This window comes from Urocampus carinirostris, chromosome 18 (genome assembly GCF_059441175.1).
Source record: "Urocampus carinirostris isolate Australia breed hairy pipefish chromosome 18, RoL_Ucar_1.0, whole genome shotgun sequence".
NCBI lineage: Eukaryota > Metazoa > Chordata > Actinopteri > Syngnathiformes > Syngnathidae > Urocampus > Urocampus carinirostris.
In genome coordinates this window covers 22328233-22354983 of record NC_142366.1, presented here as the reverse complement: position 1 = coordinate 22354983, position 26751 = coordinate 22328233, and the positions used below count along the sequence as shown (strand labels likewise).

The 26751-nt window shown below is 36.5% G+C and overlaps 1 protein-coding gene across 1 annotated transcript in view; it reads right to left on the bottom strand.

The window, feature by feature from the left end:
* pkd1l1 (polycystin 1 like 1, transient receptor potential channel interacting) overlaps window positions 1-24499 on the bottom strand; it is a 67025-nt gene extending 42526 nt beyond the window's left edge. The window contains exons 1-20 of the mRNA XM_088322867.1: window positions 24345-24499; window positions 20163-20292; window positions 16507-16632; window positions 16243-16364; window positions 10876-11151; window positions 8102-8300; window positions 7695-7934; window positions 7489-7621; window positions 6098-6295; window positions 4861-5042; window positions 4070-4273; window positions 3844-4007; window positions 3641-3751; window positions 2869-3018; window positions 2720-2785; window positions 2419-2598; window positions 2271-2348; window positions 2059-2201; window positions 1237-1357; window positions 21-144 (exon numbers count right to left, since the gene is read on the bottom strand). Of these exons, the coding sequence (XP_088178993.1) occupies window positions 21-144; window positions 1237-1357; window positions 2059-2201; window positions 2271-2348; window positions 2419-2598; window positions 2720-2785; window positions 2869-3018; window positions 3641-3751; window positions 3844-4007; window positions 4070-4273; window positions 4861-5042; window positions 6098-6295; window positions 7489-7621; window positions 7695-7934; window positions 8102-8300; window positions 10876-11151; window positions 16243-16288 (2615 nt within the window). The 5' untranslated portion in view covers window positions 16289-16364; window positions 16507-16632; window positions 20163-20292; window positions 24345-24499. The remainder of the gene's footprint in view (window positions 1-20; window positions 145-1236; window positions 1358-2058; window positions 2202-2270; window positions 2349-2418; window positions 2599-2719; window positions 2786-2868; window positions 3019-3640; window positions 3752-3843; window positions 4008-4069; window positions 4274-4860; window positions 5043-6097; window positions 6296-7488; window positions 7622-7694; window positions 7935-8101; window positions 8301-10875; window positions 11152-16242; window positions 16365-16506; window positions 16633-20162; window positions 20293-24344) is intronic.
* Window positions 24500-26751: the final 2252 nt, after the last annotated feature.

Sequence of the window (26751 nt, the reverse complement as noted above, 5' to 3'; positions counted from 1 at the left end):
AGTTTGTAATATTTGCCTACAATTCCAGGTCAGGATTCGGTGAGGAAAGACTTCTGAAGAAGCTGGGCTTGACTTGGACTGTTACAGAGCAAACTCGTGTGGACGATCCAGTCATGCTACTTTCAATTTTTGTGTGTATAGTTACTGTAACAACAAATGACACAACAGGCATCTGTCATTTTCATTAGGATTGATTAGGTGAGTATCCAGCACGCCACCATCCTCCAGAGCGCGCCAGTTGACAAATTGATTACTTGACCCTCACGCTCATTGAACCACGCATACAATAACACCACTGACAGATCCCTTGTGTCGGATCGTGACGTTACCAGCGTTGGGACTAACATTTACAAAGGACCTTTGCTTTCATTGTAACATACAACTTCGATCCTTCAGTAAAGTGCGAGCAATGTGGGCATGTTTAGATTTACCTACAAAGTATAAATACAGTTACGGTGGCACCAAGCATAGAATAGGGCGCTGTTTTTTCCCAACTGATAATCTGACCTTCTCTTTACTATATATACATCTAAGCCATACTTACAACTACAAAATAGAATACTAAGATCAGGGGGTCAGGTATATGTGCATATGTATTTATTTGTCATTATTAGCGAATGGTGGTTAGCGTGTATGGTTTGGCTTATAGAGGATCAACAAAATCAATGAGGCCATTATGAGCACAGAATTTACAGTAAAAGTGAGGTTTCTTTTTTTGGAAAGCAATTTTGGGAATACACTATGCCTGGATATAATAATAAAGGAAATCTTCAAGATGTTTGAAGCCAGGAGACAAAATGGATATGGAGTGTCGCAGCTAAATGTTCATTTGCAAGCCCTCAAGATTGCACGAGCCCAGAAAAAAATGAAAGGTTCTGGGCTTTCACAAGTTGGTGTACACATGTTCTTTTTTCCTTTTATTATGCAGCTATTTCAAAGGAGTTTTATGGAGTTGGCTTCACTGCGAGTATATATAGTATTTTGTAGCTAGATCGTACATTCAGAGTAACATGCTACTTTTGGGAGTTATTAGTCTGGGGGATAACTGAATTACTTTTTAAATGAAGTACTTTGTAAATGTGACTAATTACTGTTTTTCAGTAATGTGCCAAACACTGTACGCTACCGCCTGTCTGTTCCTGTTCTGTGAGGCTTTGACACCTGCATTGTGTGTTGTGTTTGGATCCTGTCTGCCCAGAACAACATTGTTCAATGTGATTGTTTGTTGTGTCTGACCTTTATAGTCATCACTTGGGTGTCCAGAAGGAAGACTGAAGTAGTACTGGAAGTCTCTCCCTTGGTACAACATCCTAGGAGGCTTGCTGCCAATGCTGAAGCTGAACTTGTAAATTAAATCCTTAAAAAAAAACAAGCACACATATACCTCTTGGAAATGCTTAGAGAAAACTTATGCTTACTTAGTGGCATTTGTTATACTTTCGGCCTTTGGCTATATACTAAAAACAATAGCTGGGGTGGGGAAACTTAATAAATTGATGTCTGCAGTGGGTTAAAAAAATTGTCAGAGGAGCCAAGGCAGGAGAAAAAAACTGATTCATCTGATTTTTCTCAATCTTTTTTTTTTAATCAACCAGTGTAGTCTGCAATCTGATACTTCGACAATACATGAGGAAAACATATGTATATGTATCCATATTTTCTCATATCGTTGCTGCTATTCCAAAAAGACAGATCTGATTTTTGGGCCTTTGGTTTGGAAAACATTATATTGATGCAAAAATAAATGATAAAAATGGAGATAAGACTTTTTAGAATAGTAGAGACAATTTGCTTTTAAAGGGTACTGGTAAACATGCAGAAATCTATATGTGCATTTTGTACTTTCTGTAAATAGACTATTTATTCGGCTGGGTGGTTAGCGTGCAGTCCCACGATGCCTAGGTCCAGAGTTCAATTCCAGCTACTGGCATCATATGCAATCTCTTCTGCAGGTGTCCAATATTAAAAACAGAATACACTTATCAACACCCCTGGACTATAGGACTGGAGCAAACTCAAACGTACGTATTTGAATACCGGCAGTAGATTATATCTTACCTCTCTCCCTGAGGTGCAGAAAATACCAAAGTGAGTGTGCAACTCGAAGCCTTTACTTGGTTGCACATGGCATGCCATTCCTTTAGGAACGGGCTTTGCTCTTAAGAATAGTTGAGTTCGTCCCAAAGTTCTACTTTCAGATCCTTAAATAAAACGGAAAAAAAAAATTGGTCCACATTTTGTTATTCAGCAACAACAATTAAATAGCTTACTGGCTATGACATCCAGCATGTAAATATTGCCTGGTTTTAGACTATAAGGCCTGAAGCTGAGCAGTGCAGGAGAAACCCCTGTGAAATTGTGACAGCATAATGATAATAATGACTGAGCAATAAAGATGGTTTTCTTTATCTTGCGTACCTCTGTAGGTGTACGATGCAAACAAATCAGCCTCTACCGGGTCTCGAGGCAGATCAATCATGGTTTGCTTTTGAATGATTTGCCTGGGCCTGGATTCTACCAGATTACTTCCCTCTAGGTCTTGTGATGTTGGGTAGAACAATGAATCTTCCTCAGATCTCAAAGTCTGAACATCCACATCTAAAAGTGCATGAATGTTTATTCAACAGTATTGTTTATTCAAAGTTTGCAAAAGAACTGCAAGTAATCATACTAATGACTGTGATTTTATACAGTAAGCAAGCTATTGTGCATTGTGTACCTGTTGGTCTTCCTGCTGAGATCCCTGGGTCTCCCTCCTCTGCAATTTGCAGGGGAATATCATAATCTGCATAAGAGCATAGGTTGCAACACATACTTAAAAATATAACTTGCAGAATATTGACAAAATTCAAAACATGTAGGTAGTACCTGGTCCATCTATAATGTTAACACTGTCCCAATCTGCAGAAGACTCATGATAGGTAGGATTGCTTCGAATTTCCCTTTGATCCAGACGGGCAATAGCATCAGTCTCGAGAGGGATAAGTTCCTCCAGAAAATAATTAGGTGGCTCCACTCCTAGCCGTTAAAATGTTATGAAATACATTAAAGTTATAATAATCCATGTAAAAAAATAATCACAATATTATAAAGAGCCTTCCATTTTCGTTAAAAGCATAAAGCAACGTTAATGATGCCCTCATAAATTCCAGGGAATTTCTAAATGTAGTGAAAGATTTATCTCGAGTTAACTAGAACTAGTTGTAAGGCTTTAATTCAATGATAGAGTCTTTTACATAAGTCGAGTTGAAGCAGTATGAGGAACTTTCATTTTTAACACCAAAAACGTTAACTCTAGTTAAAGATTTAATTTAACAGCTCAAATATATTAAGGCATGGATCATTTTTGTTTTAACTTTATCAGTTACAAAAATATAACAGAACTCAACCAAATCTACTGGTAAGATGTATATGAAATTGTATTTATAAAAAGGTTCTTGAGTAATATTTCACATTTCTAATTGCTGGTATGTGTAACAAATAAAATGTATTGATTTGCGAGATCAAATGAAATTATGAAAAAGATGTGAGTTAATCTGACGGTGCCTAACCGCACGTTACTGCCCCACTGGGCACCCAATTCTCCAGCTGAGAATCACTGGTTAACATACCAGTGATGGTTTCTTGGGAATAGACATACCTGATGTATGAGCCGGGTGGGAAGGTTGTGGATAAGAATGTGGAGGGGACATTGATGTTGTTTCTTTGATTGTGGACGGGGCACTAAGTTCAGCCGTGTAACAAAATGGAACTACAAAGAGACACAGAATTATTTAACTTAAGTCAGGAAAAAGCCCAACACCAGAGCCAATAAGCCTCCTGAATAAGGTGAACACGACTGACCTTCTACTACCGATTTAGAAGAAGCATTGACCAAATGCAAAGTCCAAGTGAACTGGGTGCGATTTGGAGGAACCTTACAATCTTCACACATGGCTTTCACTGAGAAAGACTGATCCCAGTTTACTTGGTTTCCTTCACATTCATGACATGTAACTGTCAGCTTCCTAATTTGGAAACGATCAGAGTTAATGTCACGGTCATTTTTCCAAACGCTTTTGATACATACCCGACAACGCTTGTCGTTAATGTGATAAAAGCTTCTGCTGAAGCTGACAGCTCTCCATTGTGGGCAGTGAGCGTAAAATGAAACTGGTCGAAATTGTGTTTAAAGAATCTCAGTGGGAAGCTGAGGACTGAAGAGTTTGTTTCAACGTGATGATTGAAGCAGGAACTTTTGATGGAGGTGACTGGTTCACAAGTCCATTTGAAACTAAAACAACAATTACAATTAATTCCTTTAAATATAAACCAAAAGTCATTAGGGGTGGGCAGTATTGGGAATGTTGGCATCAATCCTATGGTTGATCCAATACTGATGCTTTTTGCTTGTAAATATCTTGATCACATACCTGCCAACCTCAGCCAGTTGCTCACCCTAATAATGTAGGAGAAATGCTGCCAGCCGATTCCATTTAGAGGAAGTGACTGAACTCCCCTAAGGGATGTGTTGGTCTTGGGTCGACCAATCATGTTTAAGTCACACCCCAGTCTCCCACCTCTAAAACACCACGCATGCCCCAAACACACGCTCTTGCTGTCAGCCCGCAATACCCTAAAAAAAAACTCAAAATATAGCCGTCAAAGCAATGTTTCTTTGATGTTGTTCTACTAAACATTATAATCAAATCTCTGCAGAAATGTGAGGGGTGTACTCAATTTTGTGGGATAGTTAAAATGTAAAGACAGTATCAACAATAGTATTAATCTGATGCAAGTACTTGTCCATTATCTATATCATTGCTATTTAGATTGATCCGCCTACCCCCAATTACTGATGATACTGCTGAGTTCACTCACCTAATTGGATCCTCAGGGAAATCAGGATTGTAGGAACGCTGTCCATCCAGTGTTATCATAGTGATTTTCCTGTTATTAATGAAGATGTTTGTACCGCCCTCAATGGAAACCACAGGAGGGCTGGGAATCACTTGAATTTTCACTGTGTAGTTACTGTAAACCAAACTGCCGACTACCTTGACCTGTGGAGAAAAAGACAACTGGTGAAAATTCATGAACCAAAACAAAAAAACACAAAAAATGAGAAAACCTTACTAAAATATAAACCAATCATCCAAATGATTGCAGGTTCAGAAACCTGAATGAATAACCTTTCTATCAATATATATAGAGGGTGTCCCAAAAATGTATACACATTCTAGCAGCTGATAACTCAATTATCTATTCTTTCTTTATAGACTGAACCCATTAAACCTTGTCATGGCGACCAGACTTGACCTTAAAGCAGTGGTAGGTAGTAATAAGTTACATTTACTAGGTTACATTTACTTGAATATATTTTGAGACAGTTTGTAGGAGTATTTTGAAGATACTATACTTTTTACTCTAACTTGATTAGATTTCTGAAGAAGAAACTGTATTCTTACTCTGTTATAGTAGGCTACATTGAAGCCGTTATTTAAATCCCCAACACGTAAGCACACATCTGTCTCTGCTAAGGCGAATTTATTGATCAGAAACCCTGTTTTTTAATTTAGATTGTTACCCAAACAACCACCAGATGGCATTATTTTTTTTAACCCAAGAGGGTTCACCCAAACAAACTGTCTAAGTTAGCAGACATACAAGAGTCCCATAAAAAGCGCAAGTCCTCTTTAAGTGATACTCCTATTAAAATGCCAAAATCACTGCTCTTGCTGCCCCAAGGAGGGTAACACAGACAACACTTGAAAAGCTGGTGCTGAATTTTGCATGAGGCCAACCAACAATTAATAGATCCAACAGCCAATCCGAACATGAGGGTAACGACAGGCGGTGGCTGCCGATTAGGTCGTCTATCTTTGCATCACATGCGATCCACACGCTTGTACAGTAGTACCTCTACTTACAAATTTATTTCATTCTGGGAGTAACTTTGTAACCTGAGACAACTGAAATGGTTCAGCAGTGGGTCTTTAGAACATGTTAGACTTTCTTAACCGAAGAGTTCTCTGCTTTCCTCCTTTTGAGTTCAACATCCATAGATGTCTTCTATCTTTATTTTAAGTGTCTACAATATGTTAAACATATCACTTACCCTGGCCGTGGCAGTGTAAGTGTCATAGCGCAGGAGATATCTCGGTAGTACGAGGCTTTGCTTGTGAGCATCTGGACCAGACAAAGTCTGGCCTGTGGAGTCCAACAAGGTCCATGTGTAATTGAGGCCCCTCATAATGTCACATTTGATGTCAGCTTCATAGGACACCCCCAAAAGGATGATATTGTGTCTCCGCACCTGAATGATTCCACAACTACCATAAATTCCAGAATACAAGCCGCTACTTTTTTTGCTACACATTAAAACACGGTGTAGCTTCCTTTTTTCATGACAGTACTTAGGAAAATGGGGAGCTGTTCTATTCCACAACACATGCCCCCTAAATAAAAAAAACTGAGGTAGCGTCTGAAACATTTATGAAGCCCTTCTGGAGGAGAAATTTGTCTATGTTTTTGCCAACACTATTCATATAGTACAGGTGTCACCAACGTAGTGCTTGTGGGCACCAGATAACCCTTTAAGAACACTGAATACACGAAGTGGTTCTGAAAATGGGTCATTGTGATTTTGTAGGGAATTTTGTTTTGGTGGTTGACTGGGCCTATTTTACTTCTAATTACAACCAGGTAATAACATAGTAGTGACATATTAATAACATAAATTGCTATTTTAGGAATATGTATCTAACTGGTAGTCCTTCAAGCTAATCAATAACAAAAATAGCCCTCAGTTTCAAAAAAGTTCGGAGACCCCTGATATAATATATAGCAGGAGTAAAATGTGAGGTTTGATAGTACTTTATAAAATATTCATAACATACTGATATTTCAACTTTTTCAACCACAAATCAAGTCCTGAATGTATACATCCGAATAGAATCACAATGAAAGTTATCTATTAAACATGCTGTAGTTCTCTTTCCATACCATTGGCACTAATTTCAGGTCACTCAAGTTTCCTTTAATGCTTGAGGAACAATAACAAGTAAAGCAAATTACAGCAAAATCCACCAATGACAACAAAAATAAGACATGGCTATGTTGCAATCTGACACAATTCTCCACATTATGGTCGCCCGGAAATATAATATTTAAGGGACACAGCCTTCATCAACATTATGTTTCGGTGCAAAAGTAAATATGTAGAGTATTTGCTATCGGCTCCTTGCTTGATCTCATGATCAAAAAAACAACTCGGGGTACACGCCGGGCACAAAAAGTAAGGAATGGACGTGAATTCTCTCATTTTTACAGAATAGAATAGAATAGAATAGAATAGCCTGCGCCTTAATATCCATTGAGGCTTGTACAGATACAAAATAGACTTTCGTTCTTAAATGTGAGCATGCTGCTTTTAATCAAATGCGCTCTGTCGTCTGGAATTTTAAGTATTTAAGAGGTACTTGTAAAAAACTATTTAAAGGACCTCACCTGAAGGTTGAGAGGTCCCATGTTTTTGACGGGTGGAGGCTGACAAGGATGGTCCAAGACAAAAATGATGCTGCTTAGGGAGGCAGAACTGACCCAGTTGGACACTGTCACTTCTATCAGGAACTCTCCAGTCCTACAACATATCAAAGTGGGATGATGTCTACTTCTTTTTCAATGTCAGCATGAAAACAATCCCCTTTTTTCACCTGTCGTATATATGCTGTTCAATGCTTTTTCCCAATCTTGTCACCCCATCGCCAAATCTCCAATGGAAGATAAGGTCCGTGCCGGAATTGACCCGACAAGTCACGGTGGTCATCTGGTTTCGAAGAACGTAGGCCTGGTGGAACAATTTGTTGAGCTTCACTGTTCTTTGAATGGTAACAGGCAACACTCCAGAAGTTAGGGAAACATGACCATCAGTCATCACCACCGTTATGTTGTACCTGCAGAAGAGAAACATTGATTTTATGTGATTTTATACCAGGGGTGGGGAAACTTATTGGCATTCAATGCTTTCCATGCTAACCGCTATCCTTAACGCTAGGTTTAGGCGAAGTCAGCAACTTCTCTCACAAATAAATCTGACATTTTCCTTTACACTCCAACATACCTTCCAGGAGTGTAGTATCTTTTGGTGACATTCTGGCTTCTGGTTGTGGCAGTTGTGGAGTCCCCGAAATCCCACCGAAACTCGAAAGACCCCAGCACATTGGTCAAAGCAATGAAGCTTACATCTGATTTAGTAGCGTAAGCTCGACTTGCTGTATAAACGCTCACAACAAAAAAGCTGGAAAGGCAGCTGAAAACAGCTAAAATAAAAATTTAAAAATTAAAGCATTGTTTGCAGTGGAACAGGTAACAGAGAGTTTCCTTACTTTTGTCAATCATCGGATTGGTAACATGAAGATCAGGAAAGGCTAGATGCCCAATCTAGAATAAAGTAGTATACATAGTCTTTATTGACATCGATGACAAGGTAGTCTACATAGTTTACACAGTTAGATGTAGTCCTGCAGAGTAAACATGTAATAAAAGATTTAAAATATAAAATTAAAAAGGTAGTTGTTCTGAACTGGCTTAAATTGTATGTGCATCAGAAAATAGTGCAGCAATATTGTAAAAGTAAGAATAATGGAACAAAATATAAATCTAGATTTTTTTTTTCTCTGTGAATAGTCAAGATATTGCACAGGGAGAAGTATAACAGTGTTTACAATCTTAAGTTTTTTTTTTTTGTTTTTTTTTAACTGTGTTGTGTGTTTGTTTAGCGCGATGATGGCTCAAGGGAAGAAGAAACTGTCTCCCAGCCTGTTCGTCTTTCTTTTAAATTTGACCACTAGATGTCACTTTATAGTGTAGTGCAGGTATCTCCAACCCTTTCCAAGCTGAGAGCTAATTTTTGTTACAAGGGCACTCAGTTTGATATGATTTTCTAAAACAGAAACTTAGCTAGATGGTTTGCTAAATGGCTAAAAGGGTAGCTTGATAGCTAGCTAGAAAGGTAAACGGGTAAAAACAAAACCTAAAAGAGAGCTAAATAGCTAAAGGAGTAAAAAGCCAACTAAAGAGCTGGGGAGAAAGCTTACAAAGGCTTGATAGCTAGCTAGAAAGGGCAAAATTTAGCTTGATAACTAAAAAAGTTAAACTGTTAGCTAGATGGCATGCAAAAATGTAAAAAGCTATCTAGACAGCTAAAAAGTTAGAAAGATTGCTGGCTACAAAGCTGAAAAGGTAGCCAGATAGCTTAAACAACTGCACATTTTTTGCTCATTCGCTTTGAAAAACCCATAAATTGGAATTTAGTTTGTCAATTTAATAGATAAAAACGTAAAAAGATAACTCTGTTAAATACATGAATAGATTTCCCATCAATTCCTTAAACTTATTGCTTAAAAATAATTATCAATACTTGACAAAATGTTTGTCCATGAAGCCAAATAACTGGAATTTAAATATTTGAATTTCTAAAAAAACAACATATAATTATAAGTCGTTACTATGTTATTACTAGGTCAATTATTAAAAAAATAGGGTTAAATAGACTCAGTCAATAATTAAAAAAATCTTTTTACAAAAAAAAAAAAAACACAATGACCCAGCACTGGTGAGCTATTTTCAGAACAGGTCCGCAGGCACCCCAACTGTCCTTAGGGGGCATCCTGGTGCTCCCGGGCACCACATTGGAGACCCCTGGTGTAGTGCAACCGAAAACAAAAGCTTACAAGCTCGAGGAAAAATAAATACTGTGGAGCCTCAAAGTGACCAAAATGCTCTATTTACTGCCCTTTTTTGAGGTTTTTGGGTACCTATAGCAAAAACCAGATGTAAGGCCGGGCTGCAATATTCCATACTGAGCCGACCCATGCCCGTGGGTATTAAAACCCAACTCAACCCGAGCCTGACCAATGAACCTGATTTGCAGGACTGCGCATGAAGCAAACCCGAAATTTCATACTTTATTTGTGAGGACTCGGGAGGAGGAGAGGTGATTTATGATAACAAAAATAAAGCATGTCTTTTGTTATCAAATCTAGGTTAAACAAGACTATACAAACATTTACATCTTTGATGTTTCTGTGTCTGCTGAGGTTATATTAACCGACAACTTTCCAACATTAATGAAAACTTACGGGCCGTTAGTCATTTTGACAGGTTAAAAAATTGAGGGCCGTTCTCAAGGTTTCCTATTTTCCTCGTGCTGAGGTTTTGAGTTTTTCATTGCCCGCATGTTAGTTTAAGGGGATGGTGTCATTGTAACCTGTGCAGTCCTTTGAGACATTAAGGGCTATATAAATAAATGTTGCTTGACTTGACTTGGTCCATAAACCCCAGCAGCAATACATCTCAAGCGGTACTTTAAGAGAGAGCGAGGCAGAAAGACAGATGAAAAACGACAGGTGGATAATAATATCTTTTTTAAAAAGGCAGCGAGAGAGAAGCCTGGCCTAACTGTAATGATTCCCATTTTGGCCCGAGGGTTAGGGTCAGGTCGGGCTTAAGATCTTATCTGTGGCAGCAAGATGTCGGATAATTGTGTCAGCTCCCTTTACATGAGACTGATGTTATGTAAAATAAATGCCAATTTCTCAACTTAGTATTATTTTTAAAAATGCATGTTTATATGTTTAAATTTATGTTGTTTTCTTTTTACCACAAGGAGGCGCTAAATGATATACAATGCCACTCTAATGTACACGGAAATGTTTATTTTTTACCATTTTATGCATGCATTTAAATTTTTTTAACATATTTTTTAGTGGGCCGGAAGAAAAAGCAAGTAGTTTGCCCACGCCAGCTTAAGAACCAAATAATCCCACAAACAAAAACACCTCACACGTGCATTCACACGTGCATAACCCGTTTAATTATGAACCGTCTGCTCACATACCAGGCTTCCATTCAGGCCCACGGGAGTCGGCTTGACCCCCACCTCCTCATCTCGCTCTCCGTGACTAAACAAGCAGCACAACTGCTCTGCCGGCTTGTCAGCCAAGTACCCGGGCATTGTGAGGGGATCCCCCACATAGGCGGCCTGCAAGATCACACTTTGGGGGCTTTTCTGCGGGTGGGGGGCTTCGCAAAGCAAAGAGATCTCCAACGGTGGCAGGGCGCAGAACAGGGGGGAGAAACACTTGGAAACGGGGTTGGAGACTGTCATCTCTAAAAATAACAGTGCAGAAAACGAGGGTTACAAATATACAGTGTTGGGAAAAAAGTGATAAATAGGAAAATATACTATAAATTATAAATATATACTTTTTGGTGTAACACCTTGTTAGTCGAAATTCATAATTCTTCTTTTGTTACCACGTTGCTCCGCTACCTTATAAATTATAGTGTTCTACGATACATACCCAGTGTTCTCGTTTGCCCGCGTCCCTGCGTCCTAGACGCATTATTTTTGCTGGGGACGCATCATGCCAAATCAACGTGCGTCCCCGGGACACAACTTTTTTGAAACAAAATTGTCATTATCATTTTTTAACAAAGATTTACCGCACTCCAAGCTTTTTGTGAGGCAGATCCGCCATTGTTGTTTTGATTCAGATTCAGATTCAGATATACTTTATTGTCATTCTAGTACACGTGTATACAGAACGAAATGTCGATACATCTGACCCGCACAGTTTCCTTGAATGTACAGATACAAATAAAATGTTGTATTGAGTTGGAGTATTGAAGTACTAATAATATACTAAATAATTATGGCTATGTATAGTATTATACAGTAGTGCAAAGAGTGCAAGAGTAGCAGCTAACCAGATGTGCAAAATGGGCAGTCAGGTAAACAAGTCACTGTACAGTAACAATAACACTGTTGGTCTCGCGGTTCGAGTTTTCGTCTGCACGCCCATCTCCAGTTCGAGTTGTGTAGTGAAAGTCTGTTTCTTTTTAGAGAACCGGCTTTTTCGGCTCAACTCATTTAAGAGAGCCGGCTCTCAAACGGCTCAATTGCTTTGATGCATTATATTACGAATTATTATGTCGTATAAAGAAGTAAAGAAAAAAAGGAAGTATAAAAGGAGAAAATGAAAAAAGACAGGTTTGTGCTGATCCCTTTTAATCAGTATATTACCAACAATAATTTAATGCAGAAAATGTATTATTAATTTGAATAAGAAAATGTATTAATCTACTTAATTATATTTGCATGTATTTTTTCCTTCTACAGTGAACGTCCAAGCGACTTCATTTTTTAACTTTCTTCATAATAAACTTCATTCATGTCGAGCAACTCAGTGTCTCACAACAAAATGTTCATTAACAATATATATGATATAAGGAAACACATGTGCAATATAACATGTTAAACGACATAAATAAACATGTTTGGAAAAAAAAGAAAAGATTTTTTTGTATTTTGTAAGGGAAAATACGTCAATTTGTAAGGGCATGGAGCACACTAAATTTTGGGGACCCATAGATCTCTGTTGGGACCCATAGATTTTTGAGCATGCGAGTCCCCGGGACCCATCACTTTTCAGAGGTAAAATGAACACTGCATACCTGTCAGTTGCTATCCTTAACAATGAATTATTTCCCCTTATTAAGCAATGATAAACCTTACAATCACACTGCGGCCCCTGTTTACTCGCAGCAACACAGACTATCTAAAATACCACGACAACATTAGCAATCTACGATGATGTTGTAGTCTGTTAACAGTGACTGAGACGATCCAGATAAGAGCCATTCGGGCAAAACGAGAAAAAAAACATGTTTCGAATTTCCTGTGATAAAACATTTTGCTTTATCTAAATAATTTTTTTTTAATTTGGGCATTCCGGCATGCCTGGAGAAAAATCCCAAAAAGACTTCTTGAAATGGAAAAGGATGGAGTGGTTTAAAGGCCACAGACAAAATAGATATGGAGTGTATCAGCTAAGTGTTGGTTTGCAAAAACTTCCAGGGTTGCACAAGCAAAAAAATATGAAGGGTTAACTCAGGACCGTATGTATTGTATTATCTCTGTTGTATTTTGTAGTATTTCCATATAAGAATGTTTGTTGTATATCTGTAGTATTTCTGGAGTGTTTTTGTAGTACAGTGTTATTGTACTTTTATTTTTGTAGTATTACTGTGATCTTTCCATTGGAGAATTTTTGAATTATCGCCATGGGTATAATTTGCAGTATTGTAAACTTCTTGTAGTAGTATTTTTTAAGTAATATTTCTCTAGTAGTTTTTTATATCATAGTAATATGTATTGTTATTTTTTTTGTATTTTAGGAGAAGTATAATTGTATTACTAAAGTAGTATTTTAGAAGAATTTTTGTAGTATTTACACATTCGTATTTTTGTCATATTTCTTTAGTATTTTTGTAATTGTAACTGTAGCTGTCTATTTGTAGTATTTTTCAAGTAGATAATTCTGTAGTAGTATTTTGTAATATAGGATTACTGTAGTAGTGTTTTTGTGGTAATTCTATATTATTTTTTTATTTTCAGAATGAAAGCAAAATATTATATGAGGTCCCTGTTTTTAAGCACTTTATTTGATATTTAGCTTTGGAGTCATTGTGTGGTATTTTTTTTGTATTTATGTAGAAGTATTTTTGAGTGGACACACAAAGTGAAAATGTGGACAATGTTGGCACCAAAAAAGTGAACCACTCTTGATGGACCCCTAGTGGTTGGGGGGGCTGAGCTCGCCTATGCCTTGGGCCTGCTTTAAGTTAACTGCTTATACACGGTTGAGTACATGTTTTCCTCCATTTCTTTTATAGCGTGGCTATTTTAGTTTTAGGGGATGGGCTTCTATGCGATTATATATGGTAATTTGAAACTAGTTTCAGAGTAACGCGCTAGTTTTTGTTGTGAGTAATCTGAGGGGGGTCAATGTATTTCTCTTTAAACGAGGTAACTAGTAACTGTAACTAATTACTGTTTTTCAGTCATGCACCCAACACTGCAAAAACACACATAGTGGACTTGTTTTATTTTATGTTATTTTTCACAAGTTTTACGTTTAATTGATGCTTCCAAAATCCATTCACGAAAAACTGCAACATATGACACGTTGACCTGCTGTGAACTTTGACCCCGTGAGGTCCCACACAGGAACTCTGCAGCGATGTAATTGGGGGGTCCCATTTCCACATTAAAACAGAACACACGAAAAATGGTGTTAACAAAATTATATTATGTAGGAGTCAGTTTTTATTGGCATGTAGAGGGATGGGTGCCACCAGGCTGCACTTGCCCAAGACACACCAAAGGAAATGGTGCACCTACCACCATAGTGGTTTACCAGTTTTTCTAACATATGTTATGATTACTAAGTTTTGTCAAGACAAATTGGGAGAGTCATATACATTTATTTCTTTGCGTAGGAATTTTCTGTAACCGCTTTTTTTCAGGTCTTCTGAAAAACTTGTGGAAAAAATTAAAGGGACACTGTTTAATATTCGACTACTAGATGTCACTGTATTTCAAAGTGCAACCGAAAAAGTGTGCTACAAAGCATAAGGAGAATACAGACTACGGAGACTCATAGATACCAAAGCGCACCATTTTTCTTAAAGTTTTTGGGGGTATTTGGGAGCACCTGTAGCAGTAAGATGGCAGACAATCATGTCAGCTTCTTAAAGGTGAGCCTCATGTTATGTAAATTAAATACAAATTTCTCAGCCTACAGAAAAAACTGCACGTTTATATGATAGTTATTGTAATTTTGCTTATTACTTAAATCAATATTCATCTCATCTCATCAGCTGCACCGCTTATCCTCAGTAGGGTCGCGGGGGTGCTGGAGCCCATCCCAGCAATCATCGGGCAGTGGGCAGGGGACACCCTGAACTGGTTGCCAGCCAATCGCAGGCCACACGGGGACAGACAACTCGCTCGCTCAGTCACACCTAGGGACAATTTGGACCGGCCAATTCACCTGCATGTCTTTGGAATGTGGGAGGAAACCGGAGTGCCCGGAGGAAACCCACGCAAGCAAGGGGAGAACATACAAACTCCGCACAGTAAGGTGGAGAGCTGGATTTGAACCCAAGCAGAAGGTTCCCACGACCTCAGAACTGTGCCGCACATGCGCTAACCACTGCGCCGCCGTGCTGCCCTTAAATCAATATTGTTTTTTTTATTAACAAATAAAGTGTTTATTACAACTAGGAGACTCTAAATAATACACACTGCACCTTTAAAATAGACTACAGGATAAGAAATAACATTAAATCAAATTCCTACTGTAAGTTAAATTTTACAAAACGGCATTTAAAGTCAAATGTTAATTGTATTTATTTATTTTCATTTTTCACTTAGCACTCATTTCTATAGTGGAAAACAGAAAAACTTCATTTATTTGCAAAAAAACAACAATTTGATTTAAATAATAAGAAAAAAATTGATCAACTATGAAATATGAATTATCTTAAAAATGCTCCGGAAGATTTTCCTCATGTTGAGGCTTTTGAGTTCTTCCGTGCCCTCCTGTAGGTTTTAGATCAGGGGATGGTGCCATAATAGTCTCTGATTTGCAATAATATCTGGTATGTGCAGCCCTTTGAGACTCTTTGTGATTAAGGGCTATACTAATAAACATGACTTGACTTGACTTTAACACATAAGTTTTAGAAGACCTTTAATAAATGTGACATTAATCTATAATACAGTTTACATGAAGGAGCGGTTACTCTTATTTCATTTTATGTGTTTAAGAATTTACTTCCAGGAGATTTATTCAACAAAAAATTTAAACATCTATATAAAAAGTCTAAAGAATTGAAAAACAAGTTGAATATTAAACTCGTACAGAAATGTCATATATATTTTAAACATATAATATTAGATTAAATGCATTTTAAAAATACATCCATCCATTATCTGCACTGCTTATCCTCACTAGGGTCACGGGGCAGGTGGAGCCTATCCCAGCCATCATCGGGTGTTGGGCAGAGGACACCCTGAACGGGTTGCCAGCCAATCGCAGGGCACACAAAGACAGACAACCAATCACACGCTCATTCATACCTAGGAGCAATTTCCTATTTCGCCTATTAACCTGCAATACACGGTTTTCAGAATGTAGTTGGAAACGAACATGCAAACTCTGTACAGGAATGGTGGTAGCTGGATTTGAACTCAGAGCTGCGCCGCTTAAAAATAACTTCATTCCGTTGATTAAGTCTCTGTAACGTGCAATTTTTGTTATTTGTGTTTTTTACTCTGATACAACAAAACTCCCAAAAATCATCAGTATTGTTGTGTTTTTTCAATCCAGCATGTTTAAAATGTGCACTTACCTGTGACCTGGTCGGGAGATTCTGCAGATTTCCTGCCAAGCGCCATAACAAAAGTCCGCCCGGCAACAAATTCCCTTCGGGGCTTCGACACAAACACGTGACCCGAACATGCCCCTTTTGTCCTGTCAAATGCCAAATTTCACACCTTGTTCACGTTGGAAATGTCAAGGGTTCTTCAGAAAGTTTATTCAAAGCAATGAGTAATAGAAATAGTAGCAAAAAATAAAGGGATGGAACGTAAATCATTTAAAAAATAATAATCACCCTTGTTCTCGTCTGACCTCTGGTGAAGCTCTATGAGAGGAAGTGTTGAAGCATGCAAATGCACTCACGCTGTGTAACTGATTTCCACAGGAACACCATTGTATTGTTCCGGTTTCAACATTGAATCTGTTTCAAATGTAAAAGGACATTGTTTAATGGGGGTGGGGGGCATCAACAAGGGTCTATTTGCCTCCCTGGCGCTTTTGCAAAACTGTTAGATAATGGAAGATGATACGGAAACATATAGTTATATATATATATATATATATATATATATGTCATGATTTGCCCATTGGCCTCACCTGTGCCCGCTCATTTGGCTCTAGCTGCTGCTCGTTTCCTGATTGGTTCCCCTCTTATTTAAAATCAGTACTCTCATTCACTCCTTGTCAGTCTGTCAGCGGACCTCCGCACATGCAAGGCAAGCACATTTTGACTCTGGCTCCTGTTTGTTCCATCCTTTCCTGTATCCTGCTTGTTTGCCCCGGGCTTCCCGATCGTCCCCGGCTCCCTGACTTTTTTCTTTCTCCACGCTCCGACCACGCTCCGATCTCCCGTCCCGGTTGCCCGACTCGTTTCTGCCCACCGACCACATGCCGATCTACCGTCCCGGCTGCCCGACTTGTTTCTGCCCACCGACCACGCTCCGATCTCCTGTCCCGGCTGCTCAACTCATTCCCGCCTTCCGACTACGCTCCGATCCCGTGAGCTCCCTGCTCCTCCTGCCCAGCGATCGCCGAATTGTTGGCGTTTGTTTTCCCACGCCTGACTTCCCCGCTTCCGCAATAATGTTTGTGGTGAAACGTTACGCATTCGGGTCTACCGTCTGTTCTGGTTCTGACAATACACACACACACACACACACACACACGCACACACTATGTGTTGCCTTCTTTAGAAGGCTTATATAAAGCTTTTTTTTTGTGGCTTCAAACACTGGTTTGGTTTAGGGTTGTTTTGTGTCGTGTCGTTTCATGGGTTTGGTTTGGTTTCGTTTAATTTTGTTTCCTTAAGTCTCTTTTTCGTTTAATTTAATTTGGTTTCGTTTCGTTTTGTCCAATATGGCTCTTGCAACGTTTTGGGTTGCCAATCCCTGGTTTAATGGTATTGAACGTCCGTCCCTAAGAATGTTAATTAACGTGTTTAGCCCAGCAAAAATGAATTTTTTCAAACATTTTGCACTTGAATTTTTTTGATGATTATGGGGGCGCCTGATATTGTTCAATTCCATGTAAATCAACCCTTATTTTTAGGCCTGGACGTTTGCAAGCAAAAAAAAAAATAGAAACAAAAAACAAATTCATTAAAAATATTTTGTATTCAATAGAAAACAAAGTGTTACTTTTTCTCTCTTTTTGTATTTTTCTATTTTTAAGGAAAGAGAATGTTAGGGCAAAGCAATCTTTACAAAAGTTCATTGTATTGAGTCAAATAAATGTTTGGCTTCAAACGTATTAGATTCAATCATTTTAAAGTAAGAATTTTGTTTGTTTTATTTTCAACACATGCAAATAAGGACTAAGTTAAAAGCGAATGAGACTTTGTGCAAACTTTAAACAGTGTGTAATTTTTGCCCACTTAATGTACTGTGTGGTGCATCTCAAACATATGGCCCATGGGCGTTGGATTGTTTCCTTTGACCCGCTATAAATTTCTGAGTATGTCAAAAAAAGAAGCAAGTCTCTAGGTCATTTCAATAAAAAGTTATCATTTTTTAAATAAATCCAAAGCTAATGCTTCCTCAAGTCACTAGAGGGTAGTAAAGGTTACACTCTGATGTAGTCTAATCTTATTACCTATAGACTGCTAAAACTTTTATTTTGTATTTCTTTTTTTCTTCTTTCAAACCAGTATGGAAATTAAGGCAAAAATATATACATAGCTCCCACCTGAGTTTGTAGAGGGTGGTGTATTGGTTCAGGTGTAAAACTGCATTCACTCAAATGTTAAAATGAAAAAGTTAACGCATTCACTTCCAAACCTGAAAAACATCTATTTTCCATCGTTTGTGAATAAATGTGTTATGCTAAGATCCCTTGTTTTCCATGATTATGATATCTTGGGTAAGCTACTAAAGTAGGCTGAACGATAAAGCATAATACTAAAAAAACTACTGTAAGCTGAACAATTTAAGTTTACATTCCTTAGAGCAGAAAGTCTGATTTTCACAAATTTTCACATCCATGATGCAGAGTAAATTATTACGAGTGCTATGAGGAACAAAGAAGAATGCAGACTACATAGACAATTTTTCTTCTCATTTTTACCCTCAGACTTTTTACAAAGTTTTTCGGGTACCCTTAGCAGCACCATGGCGGTCAATCATCCCTCTATGTGAGCCTTGTGGTACAATATGTAAAATAAATGCAAATTTCTCAACCTACGAATATTTTTAAAAATGCATGTTTATGTGCTAGTCCATGTATTTTTGTTTTTCTTTACATCAATACATTTATTTTAATTATTCACGTTTTTATCACCACTAGGAGTCTCAAAATAACACTCAATGTCCCTTTATTGCGTACAACAAATTACAAATGACTGCAAGTGACAGTTTCGGGGTCACAAGGAAGATTTAAAACAGAGCTAAGGAACCTTTGGCCTGTGGGTCACGTATGCCTGTTTGAACTGGCGTGCCATTCAAATCCAACACAAATAGTAGGTCAAGGGACGACATTTAACACACTCACGCTCATCATATACAATGAGAGGAATGGTTTTAGAAATTTTGCATGGACATTGGAGTACTGAATGAAAATTGGAAACGGGTTCCCCACCTGATTTATAGTGAAGATAGTTTAAATGTAAAAAAAAACAACCTATATTTATGACCATAGTGGTTAACTATTGGTTTATTTTTCTTACCCCCAAACAAAAATGTAAAGGGACATTGCGTGTCATTTAGCACCTCCTAGAGGACATGTTCAAACGCATGGCACGCGGGCAAAATGTGGCCCAGCACATGATTATATGTGGCAAGTGAGGCAATGCTGAGAAGCACAAGAGAAAACATTACATATTACCTATGTTTTTTTTAATTGATGTTCACTGTTTTGTGTATTCACCCTGATCATCCTGGAAGGGGGGTTACCACTTGTGAGGCCCCTCCTTAAGGTTTCTTATTTTCCTCATGCTGTGGTTTTCGAGTTTTTCCTTGCCCGCATGTTGGTTTAAGATAAGGGTAAGGTGTCATTGTAACCTGTGCAGTCCTTTTGAGACATTTTGTGATTAAGAGCTATACAAATAAATATGACTTGACTTGACTCGAGCTGCATAGTGTTAAACAAAGACTTGCAATTTAAAATATGTCCAGTGGACGTCACCAACGCCTGGTACCACTCCTAAAGCAGCAACCGTAGCTGTATTCTCTGACTACCATTAATCAACCAGAGAACATTGAGGAAACGCATTCTGAGGTTATTTTACTTTGAAACAAAGTCACAGATGCCCTGTTTAAGGCAATACGCAAAAGCCGAAAACCGTATGAAATTCCATGAAAAAATAAGGAGATAAATGTTGCGATTTGGTCTGTTGGAGTCTCCATAGGTTGTAATCTCCCTTGCGCTTTTTATCACTTATTTTTGGTTGCACTACGAAATTCGGCAATATCTATTGGTGTAATATTACACAGTGTTCCTCTAAACTAATTTTCTCACCCTTCATCCAGGCCGAATCCACAGCAGGACACCGGGTGATGGTCACTGCCGACAAGTCGGAAAGTACCAAACAGGCTACCTGCAACGAAGACCAATCGCGAAGGATCCCCCAGGTCCTCAATGTTTGCTCCTAGGAAAAGAAAAAGTGAACAGACCCAAGTGGCCATGTTGAACAAATGAGATCCCAAAAACTGGTCTGTATCTGCAATCTTTCAGGAAGATTGTGAGGAAAATAGGAGGCCTTTGTAGGTGTGGGGACCCTTATGTGACTGTATGCAGGTAAGGAGAAGACAGGTGTGAAAAGGGGAGGAGGAATTCACTCAAAACAAAGGGGCATTGCCGTTGGGCCAGGAAGGAAAAAGGAGATTGTTTCGATTTTTTTGTACCTGCCAATAGTCTCGAATTCAATACCTGGGCAATAAATCAGGAGACAAATGAGAATCATAAACGATGATCCCTTTTTTAAAGCATTAAATGTCATATCAGAACTCCAAATGCTACATGGCTAGCTCAAGTTCCTCATTTTAAGTATTATTTTTTATTATTTTTCTAGAGAAAAACAAAAGTACAGTAAAACTTCAACAAATATGGTCAAATCTCAAAATCATAAACCAAAATGAATGACCTGTATTAGCTAGCACAGGGAAATATATTGAATAATTCCATTTGTTTGAAGAAGTTTTTTAAGATTGGACTGAAAAAAACAAAGTCAAAATCTTCCATATACAGAGGCTGCCATACTTACGACCATTCGAAAAACGGTAGATAGGGGATGTCGAAAAATATCTGGACATTGCTGTAAGTTAGATTTTGTATTGTGTGCACCTTTTTTGGAGTACAGGACATTACTGTAGTGCTTCTTTCCTCCACTACCGGCGTGTGGCGCTGTGAGAGGTCACCCAGCATCCACCCCAAAGAAGAAATCCGCTTCCTAGTTTGTGTGTAAACATACTATACTAGATAATAATAATAATAATAATAATAATTTCCTTGTATTGTCATTCTGTGTAACAATGTACACAGAACGAAATGTCGATTGCACCTGACCCGTTGTAGCGAGCCGATGCAGCCGCAGCCAACAGAGGGCGCCGCCGACCACTTTTTAAGTCTTAGGAATGACTCTCTCCAGCATGCTAAGAATTCTGACATATTTATTGTTTAATATCTTGTGCATCCATTCAATATGGTTGGTGTAAAGTGTAAAGAAGAGGAGAGCTGTTTCTTTTGAAATGAAAGTGGAATAAGAAAGCTTGATACGGTTGAGAAAATGGTTGGATCGCTTTTTTTCCATCCAGTTTCTACCACGGAGGAGGAAGTCGCCTAACTCTTGAAGCCCATCTTCCAAGGTTAAGTGAAGTCAAGTCATGTTTATTTGTTACACCCTTAATCAGAAGGAGTCTCAAAGGGCTGCACAGACCACAGAATGTCAACGCCTAATGTGTAGCTTTGTTTTTCAGTACTATGCTTTCATCATTCAGCCTGCTTTGTAACGTTATAGAGCATATTATTTTATGAAACGTTTATTTTTCAGTTTCAAAACAATAAAGGTTACATATACAAGCCTTAAACATATGTATATAAACCTTAGACATACAAAATATAGCACTGAAGCAACTTACGAACAAATTCAACATCTCGTCTGTAAGTAGGGCAGCATCTGTAATTTTGCTCATATTAGTTTTTAATTTCTTGTTTTATTAAAACTAAAACAGGAAAGAGACCAAAGTAAAAAAAAAAGATCCACTGGTATATATGCTTTCATTATCTTAAGTTTTATTTTGTATTACTGTATTTTTCTCGAAAAAAAAACAAGATAATAATATCGTAAAACTTGAAATTAGGTTAAAGTACTGTATAGCAATATCCCCAAATCAACAAAAACATAAACCAAAATGAATAATCTGTATTACCAAGTACAGGGAATTATATTTAACAATTCAATTTGTTTGAAGAATATTTTTAAAGACAAGATTTTTAAAACTATGCACATGATTCTGCTCGTATTGATTATTATTTTCATATTTTACTACTACTAAAAACATGGAAAAAATTGAGCGAAGTAAAATAAACGAATAAATTGATCATCTGGCATATAGTTTTTATTTATTTAAAAAGTTGTTTTATTATTTTGTCCTAAAAAAACAAGAATAAAATATAGTAAAACTTGAAAAAAACAGGTTAAAAATATATAAAATCATAAACCAATTCGAATAATCTGCATTTCCTTCTAATTAAAGTGTTTAAGATTGCACTACTAGAAAATGCACATAATTCTGCTCTTATTAATTATTACTTTCATATTTTTTGAATCCTGAAAAAACAGTGTAACGTTAGAACACAGTAGTAGAAATAAATAAATTGATCTTAAGTATTGTTGTTTTATTTTGTCTTGAAAAACAAGATGAATAAATAGTAAAACTTGGGGAAAAAAAAGGTTAAAAATATATAAAAGATCTCAGATAAGCAAAATCTTAAACCAAAATTAATTATCTGTATTACCTAGTACATATAAATACATTTAATAACATCATTTTTGTGAAGATTGCAGTGGACTGCTCATATACATTATAACTTTTATATTTTATTAAAACTAAAAAAACAGTAATATGTTGAAACAGTATAAAAAAAATACTAATTTGATCGAATAGCATATCATTTTTTCTTATCTCTGGTATTATTACTTTTATTATTTTGTCTAGGACACAAAATAAACATAAAGTAAAACTTGGAAAACTCTTTAAATCGCATTTAAATCACAACATCAGCAAAATAATAAACCCAAAAGAATATCCTGTTTTACCTGATACAGAAAATATATTTAACAACTTACTATTTCATATTATATTCTTAAAATAATGCTTATGAGGCCGTACAGCACATTTTGAAACTGTTCAAGATTGCTTTGCCAAAAAATAATAAATTTAAGTGAAAATCTTGCACATGAATCTTGCTGATTTAAATTATTATTATTATTATTATTTTATTAAAAATAAAAAACTGAATATTTTTATCCCTGGCAGATTTTCTCAATTTTATACTTTTAGCATTCTTTTATTTAGTTGTTTTTTTAAATATAATCTTATTTATATATATATATATATATATATATATATATATATATATATATATATACAGTATATGTATATATTGTATATATAAATAAAAGAAGGAAAGAAAAAAAGAAGTAATCATTGAAGTGAGAAAATAAGGAAAGAGGGAAGTAAGGAAAGAAAGAAATAATGAAAGAATGAAAGAAGAAAAGATGGAAAGAAGGAAAGAAGAAGAGAAGGAAAGAATACAATTTTGAAAGAATAAAAGAGGTAATTAAAGAAAGAAGGACAGAAGGAAAGAAGGAAAGAATGGAAAAGGAAAGAAGGAAACCAGGAAGGCAGGAAAGTCGGAAAGAAAGGGAAATAGGGCAAAAAAATGAAAGAAAGAAAAGGTAAAGAAAGAAAGGAAAAAAAAAATATATATATATATATATATATATATATATATATATATATATATATATATATATGTATGTATATATGTATATATATGTGTGTGTGTGTATAGTAAAACTTGAAAACAGGTCAAATATGTAGTAAAATCATAAACCAAAATGAATAACTTGTACTACCTAGTACGAGGGAACCCTATTTAACTTGTTATTTTATATTATTTTAATAAACTCGTTATTTGCTGAGGTACAACAGTACATTTCCAATTTAAGACGCTTTTTAACATTGTACGGCAACAAAATTATAAGTGAAAACAATATTTTCCCAAATTCTGGTTACATTTCATTTTTGCTCATTTTAAGTATGATTTTCTTTCAGAAATGGCATTTGTTTATTGTCAAACTTGAACAAAAATAATCCCAAATGACGTCGAAATATTGACCAAAATGTAACCGTTACCCCGCGACCCTACTGAGGATAAGCGGTGCAGATAATGGATGGATGGGTGTAACCGTTATTACCCACTGAGCCACAAATGATGAAAATAAAATAAAATACTTGGTATTGTCAGTTTAAGCGACGTTATTGTTTCATGTTTAAGACAAAAAAACGTGAAAACGGTGCTAGGACTTCATTTTTAAGCGTTCCTCGAATTTTTTTACGAATAATTAAAAGGTGCCTTAGCTAAAAACGTGCTATGTTTTCAATTTAGCTAATTATCATAATTGTTCATTCCAACCTCATGAAAAGCTCGGCCTTCGGGGTGGGGGGTCATCTTTGAGGCTATAAAATCAAAATGATAACATTAAAATGTTAACATTATTGAATGAGTAATTTTAAAAAAGAACAGACAAATAAATAGGTAAACCGTGAGCTTCTCGTTGTGACGTGAGGGGACGCTTGAGTAGTGCGTCGTTCGTGAAAGAAAACGGTTCATGAGTAGACTCTTGGAGTGACTGCCGGGAGGCGACTCCCTGCTGACTCCCTTCGAGACTCTTTAGAGGGGGGTGCTCAATGTGCATTTTTTAAAATTGTGTTTAATTGTTTTGTCGATCTTGGAATATTTTAATGTGTGTTACTGGTTTTCCCCTTTTTTTAAGTCTATTTGGTGTTGCTTAGTAGAATTTTTCACTATAGAATGAAAAAAAAATAAACTATTATAATTTAGTAGAATGATAGATCAGTTTTAATTTGTTCATTTCTTTTGTGCATCATCATACATTGATACTAGTTATATACACCTTTCTTTTTTCTCTTTCCTTGTTTTTCTCTTCTTTGTTTCTCTCTGTTTTGCTTCTTTCTTTTATTTTTGGTTTCTTTTTTTCCAGCTTGTTACTTCTTTCGTCGTCTTTTTATTTTTTTCCATTTCTTATTTTCTTTTTTCTCTTGCTTCTTTCCCTTTTCTTCTTGTTTTCCCTTTCCCTTAATTGATTTTATTTTTTCTTATTTTGTTTTCCCCCTTGCTTTTTACTTTTTTGGTCTTTTACTGTCTTTTTTCCTTTTCTATTTTATTTTTGTCTTCTTTTTTTTTAATCCCTCAATTATTATTGCTTCCCCCCCTTGTTTCCCCTCTTTCTATATTTTTTGTCTTTTCTTTTTTTTTCTTTTTTGTTTTTTTTTTCTTTTTTTGCTTGACAACCCCCCTTCTTTAAAAAAATAATAATTTCCTGCATAATGTTGCGTAATATTTGATAACACATGGAATAAAGTTTCATTTTCTACTTATTTTTTGTCAACGTTAGTTGTCTTCTTTTCTTTATATTATTTTATTTTTGTGTTTTCCTCCAACTTTTTCCTTTTTCTCTCGATTTTTTTTGTTTGTTTTTCTTATTTCTCTCTTCTTTCTCCTTTTCTCTTTCTCTTCTTTTGTTCCCTTGTTTTCCTTTTCCTTTTTTATATTTTTTTGCTTTATTTCCCCTCCTTTTAAATCATCCCGTGCATCCTATTACATAACAACTGTTATTTTATGGCTTCAACAATCTGAAGAGACGTTTGGGAACCAAAAGAGCCGTCTCTCTTAGTGAGCCTAGCCGGTAAACCCGTCTCTCTAAAAACGAGCCGGATTTGCCATCACGAGCAACTCTCCCGGTCCACCTTAAAAATCTTTTCCGCTTTGCCAAACGTCCCCTTTAAGAAAAAGACCACTTTTCGTAACAACCGGTAGAGAGCGCTATAAGACTACAATCTTATTTTTTCCTCATTGCTCGGAACAGTGTGAACCGACTCGTATTGGAAATCGAATCCGCTTCGTTTAACGTAAAAAGCGTCAACTCTTTGCGTTAATTCGTTTAAAATTAAGAATCAGTGCCACTCACAAATACGCTTTAGAGCGTTTTATTCCAGATATCTTTTTGAAAAAGTATTACCTCTCCGGTGGGATTAAAAAAACAATAAAGAACACTTCTATTTTCTATTGATAAACTATAAATCGAATTTATATATAATATTATTTTGTAAGGACATAGTACTCAATATATTTAAACGCTTAAAATTAGACCGATCGATTTAAACCGTTTTCCTCAATTCCACTTATTAAAGGATACACACAACGTGGCACCTATTTACTCACAGCCTGACAGATTGTAGATTAAAACAAAGATAATTTGTGTAAACTGTTTTATTTAGTTTACCAGGTTAACAACACTAATATAATATTTCTTACTTATTTCCCCACTTGCAGTACATTTAATGTTGCTTTTTATACGAATCAGTATATTTTTATATTTTTTCCCCTCCGTAAAAAAAATGTAATACGAGGTACACACTTTTGCAAACGTGTGAGATTGTATTTTGCGCTCGTCGGTGCGTAAAACCCCCCAGGGTTTTTTAAAGAGACATTTTAAGTACTTCAAATTGATAAATGAGAGTGTCAACGAAATATTTCCAAAAGGAGACAGTGGAAATAAAAGGATCTGTTTTTGCTCCATGTGGATATGAAAATCACTCCGTTTTTCCTATTTTTCCTCTTTTTCTATTTCATAAAATCGTATTGAATTGTTTTATCGTCGTTGAGAACAGAGTATGCCACGAGATTAGACACGGCGCTCCAGGGTTAACGTGTAATAGATTTGAAGAGAAAAATAAGATTAAAGACTGTCAAAAATATTTATAAAGTAGTGCTTAGAAATATATACTCAGAATGTAGT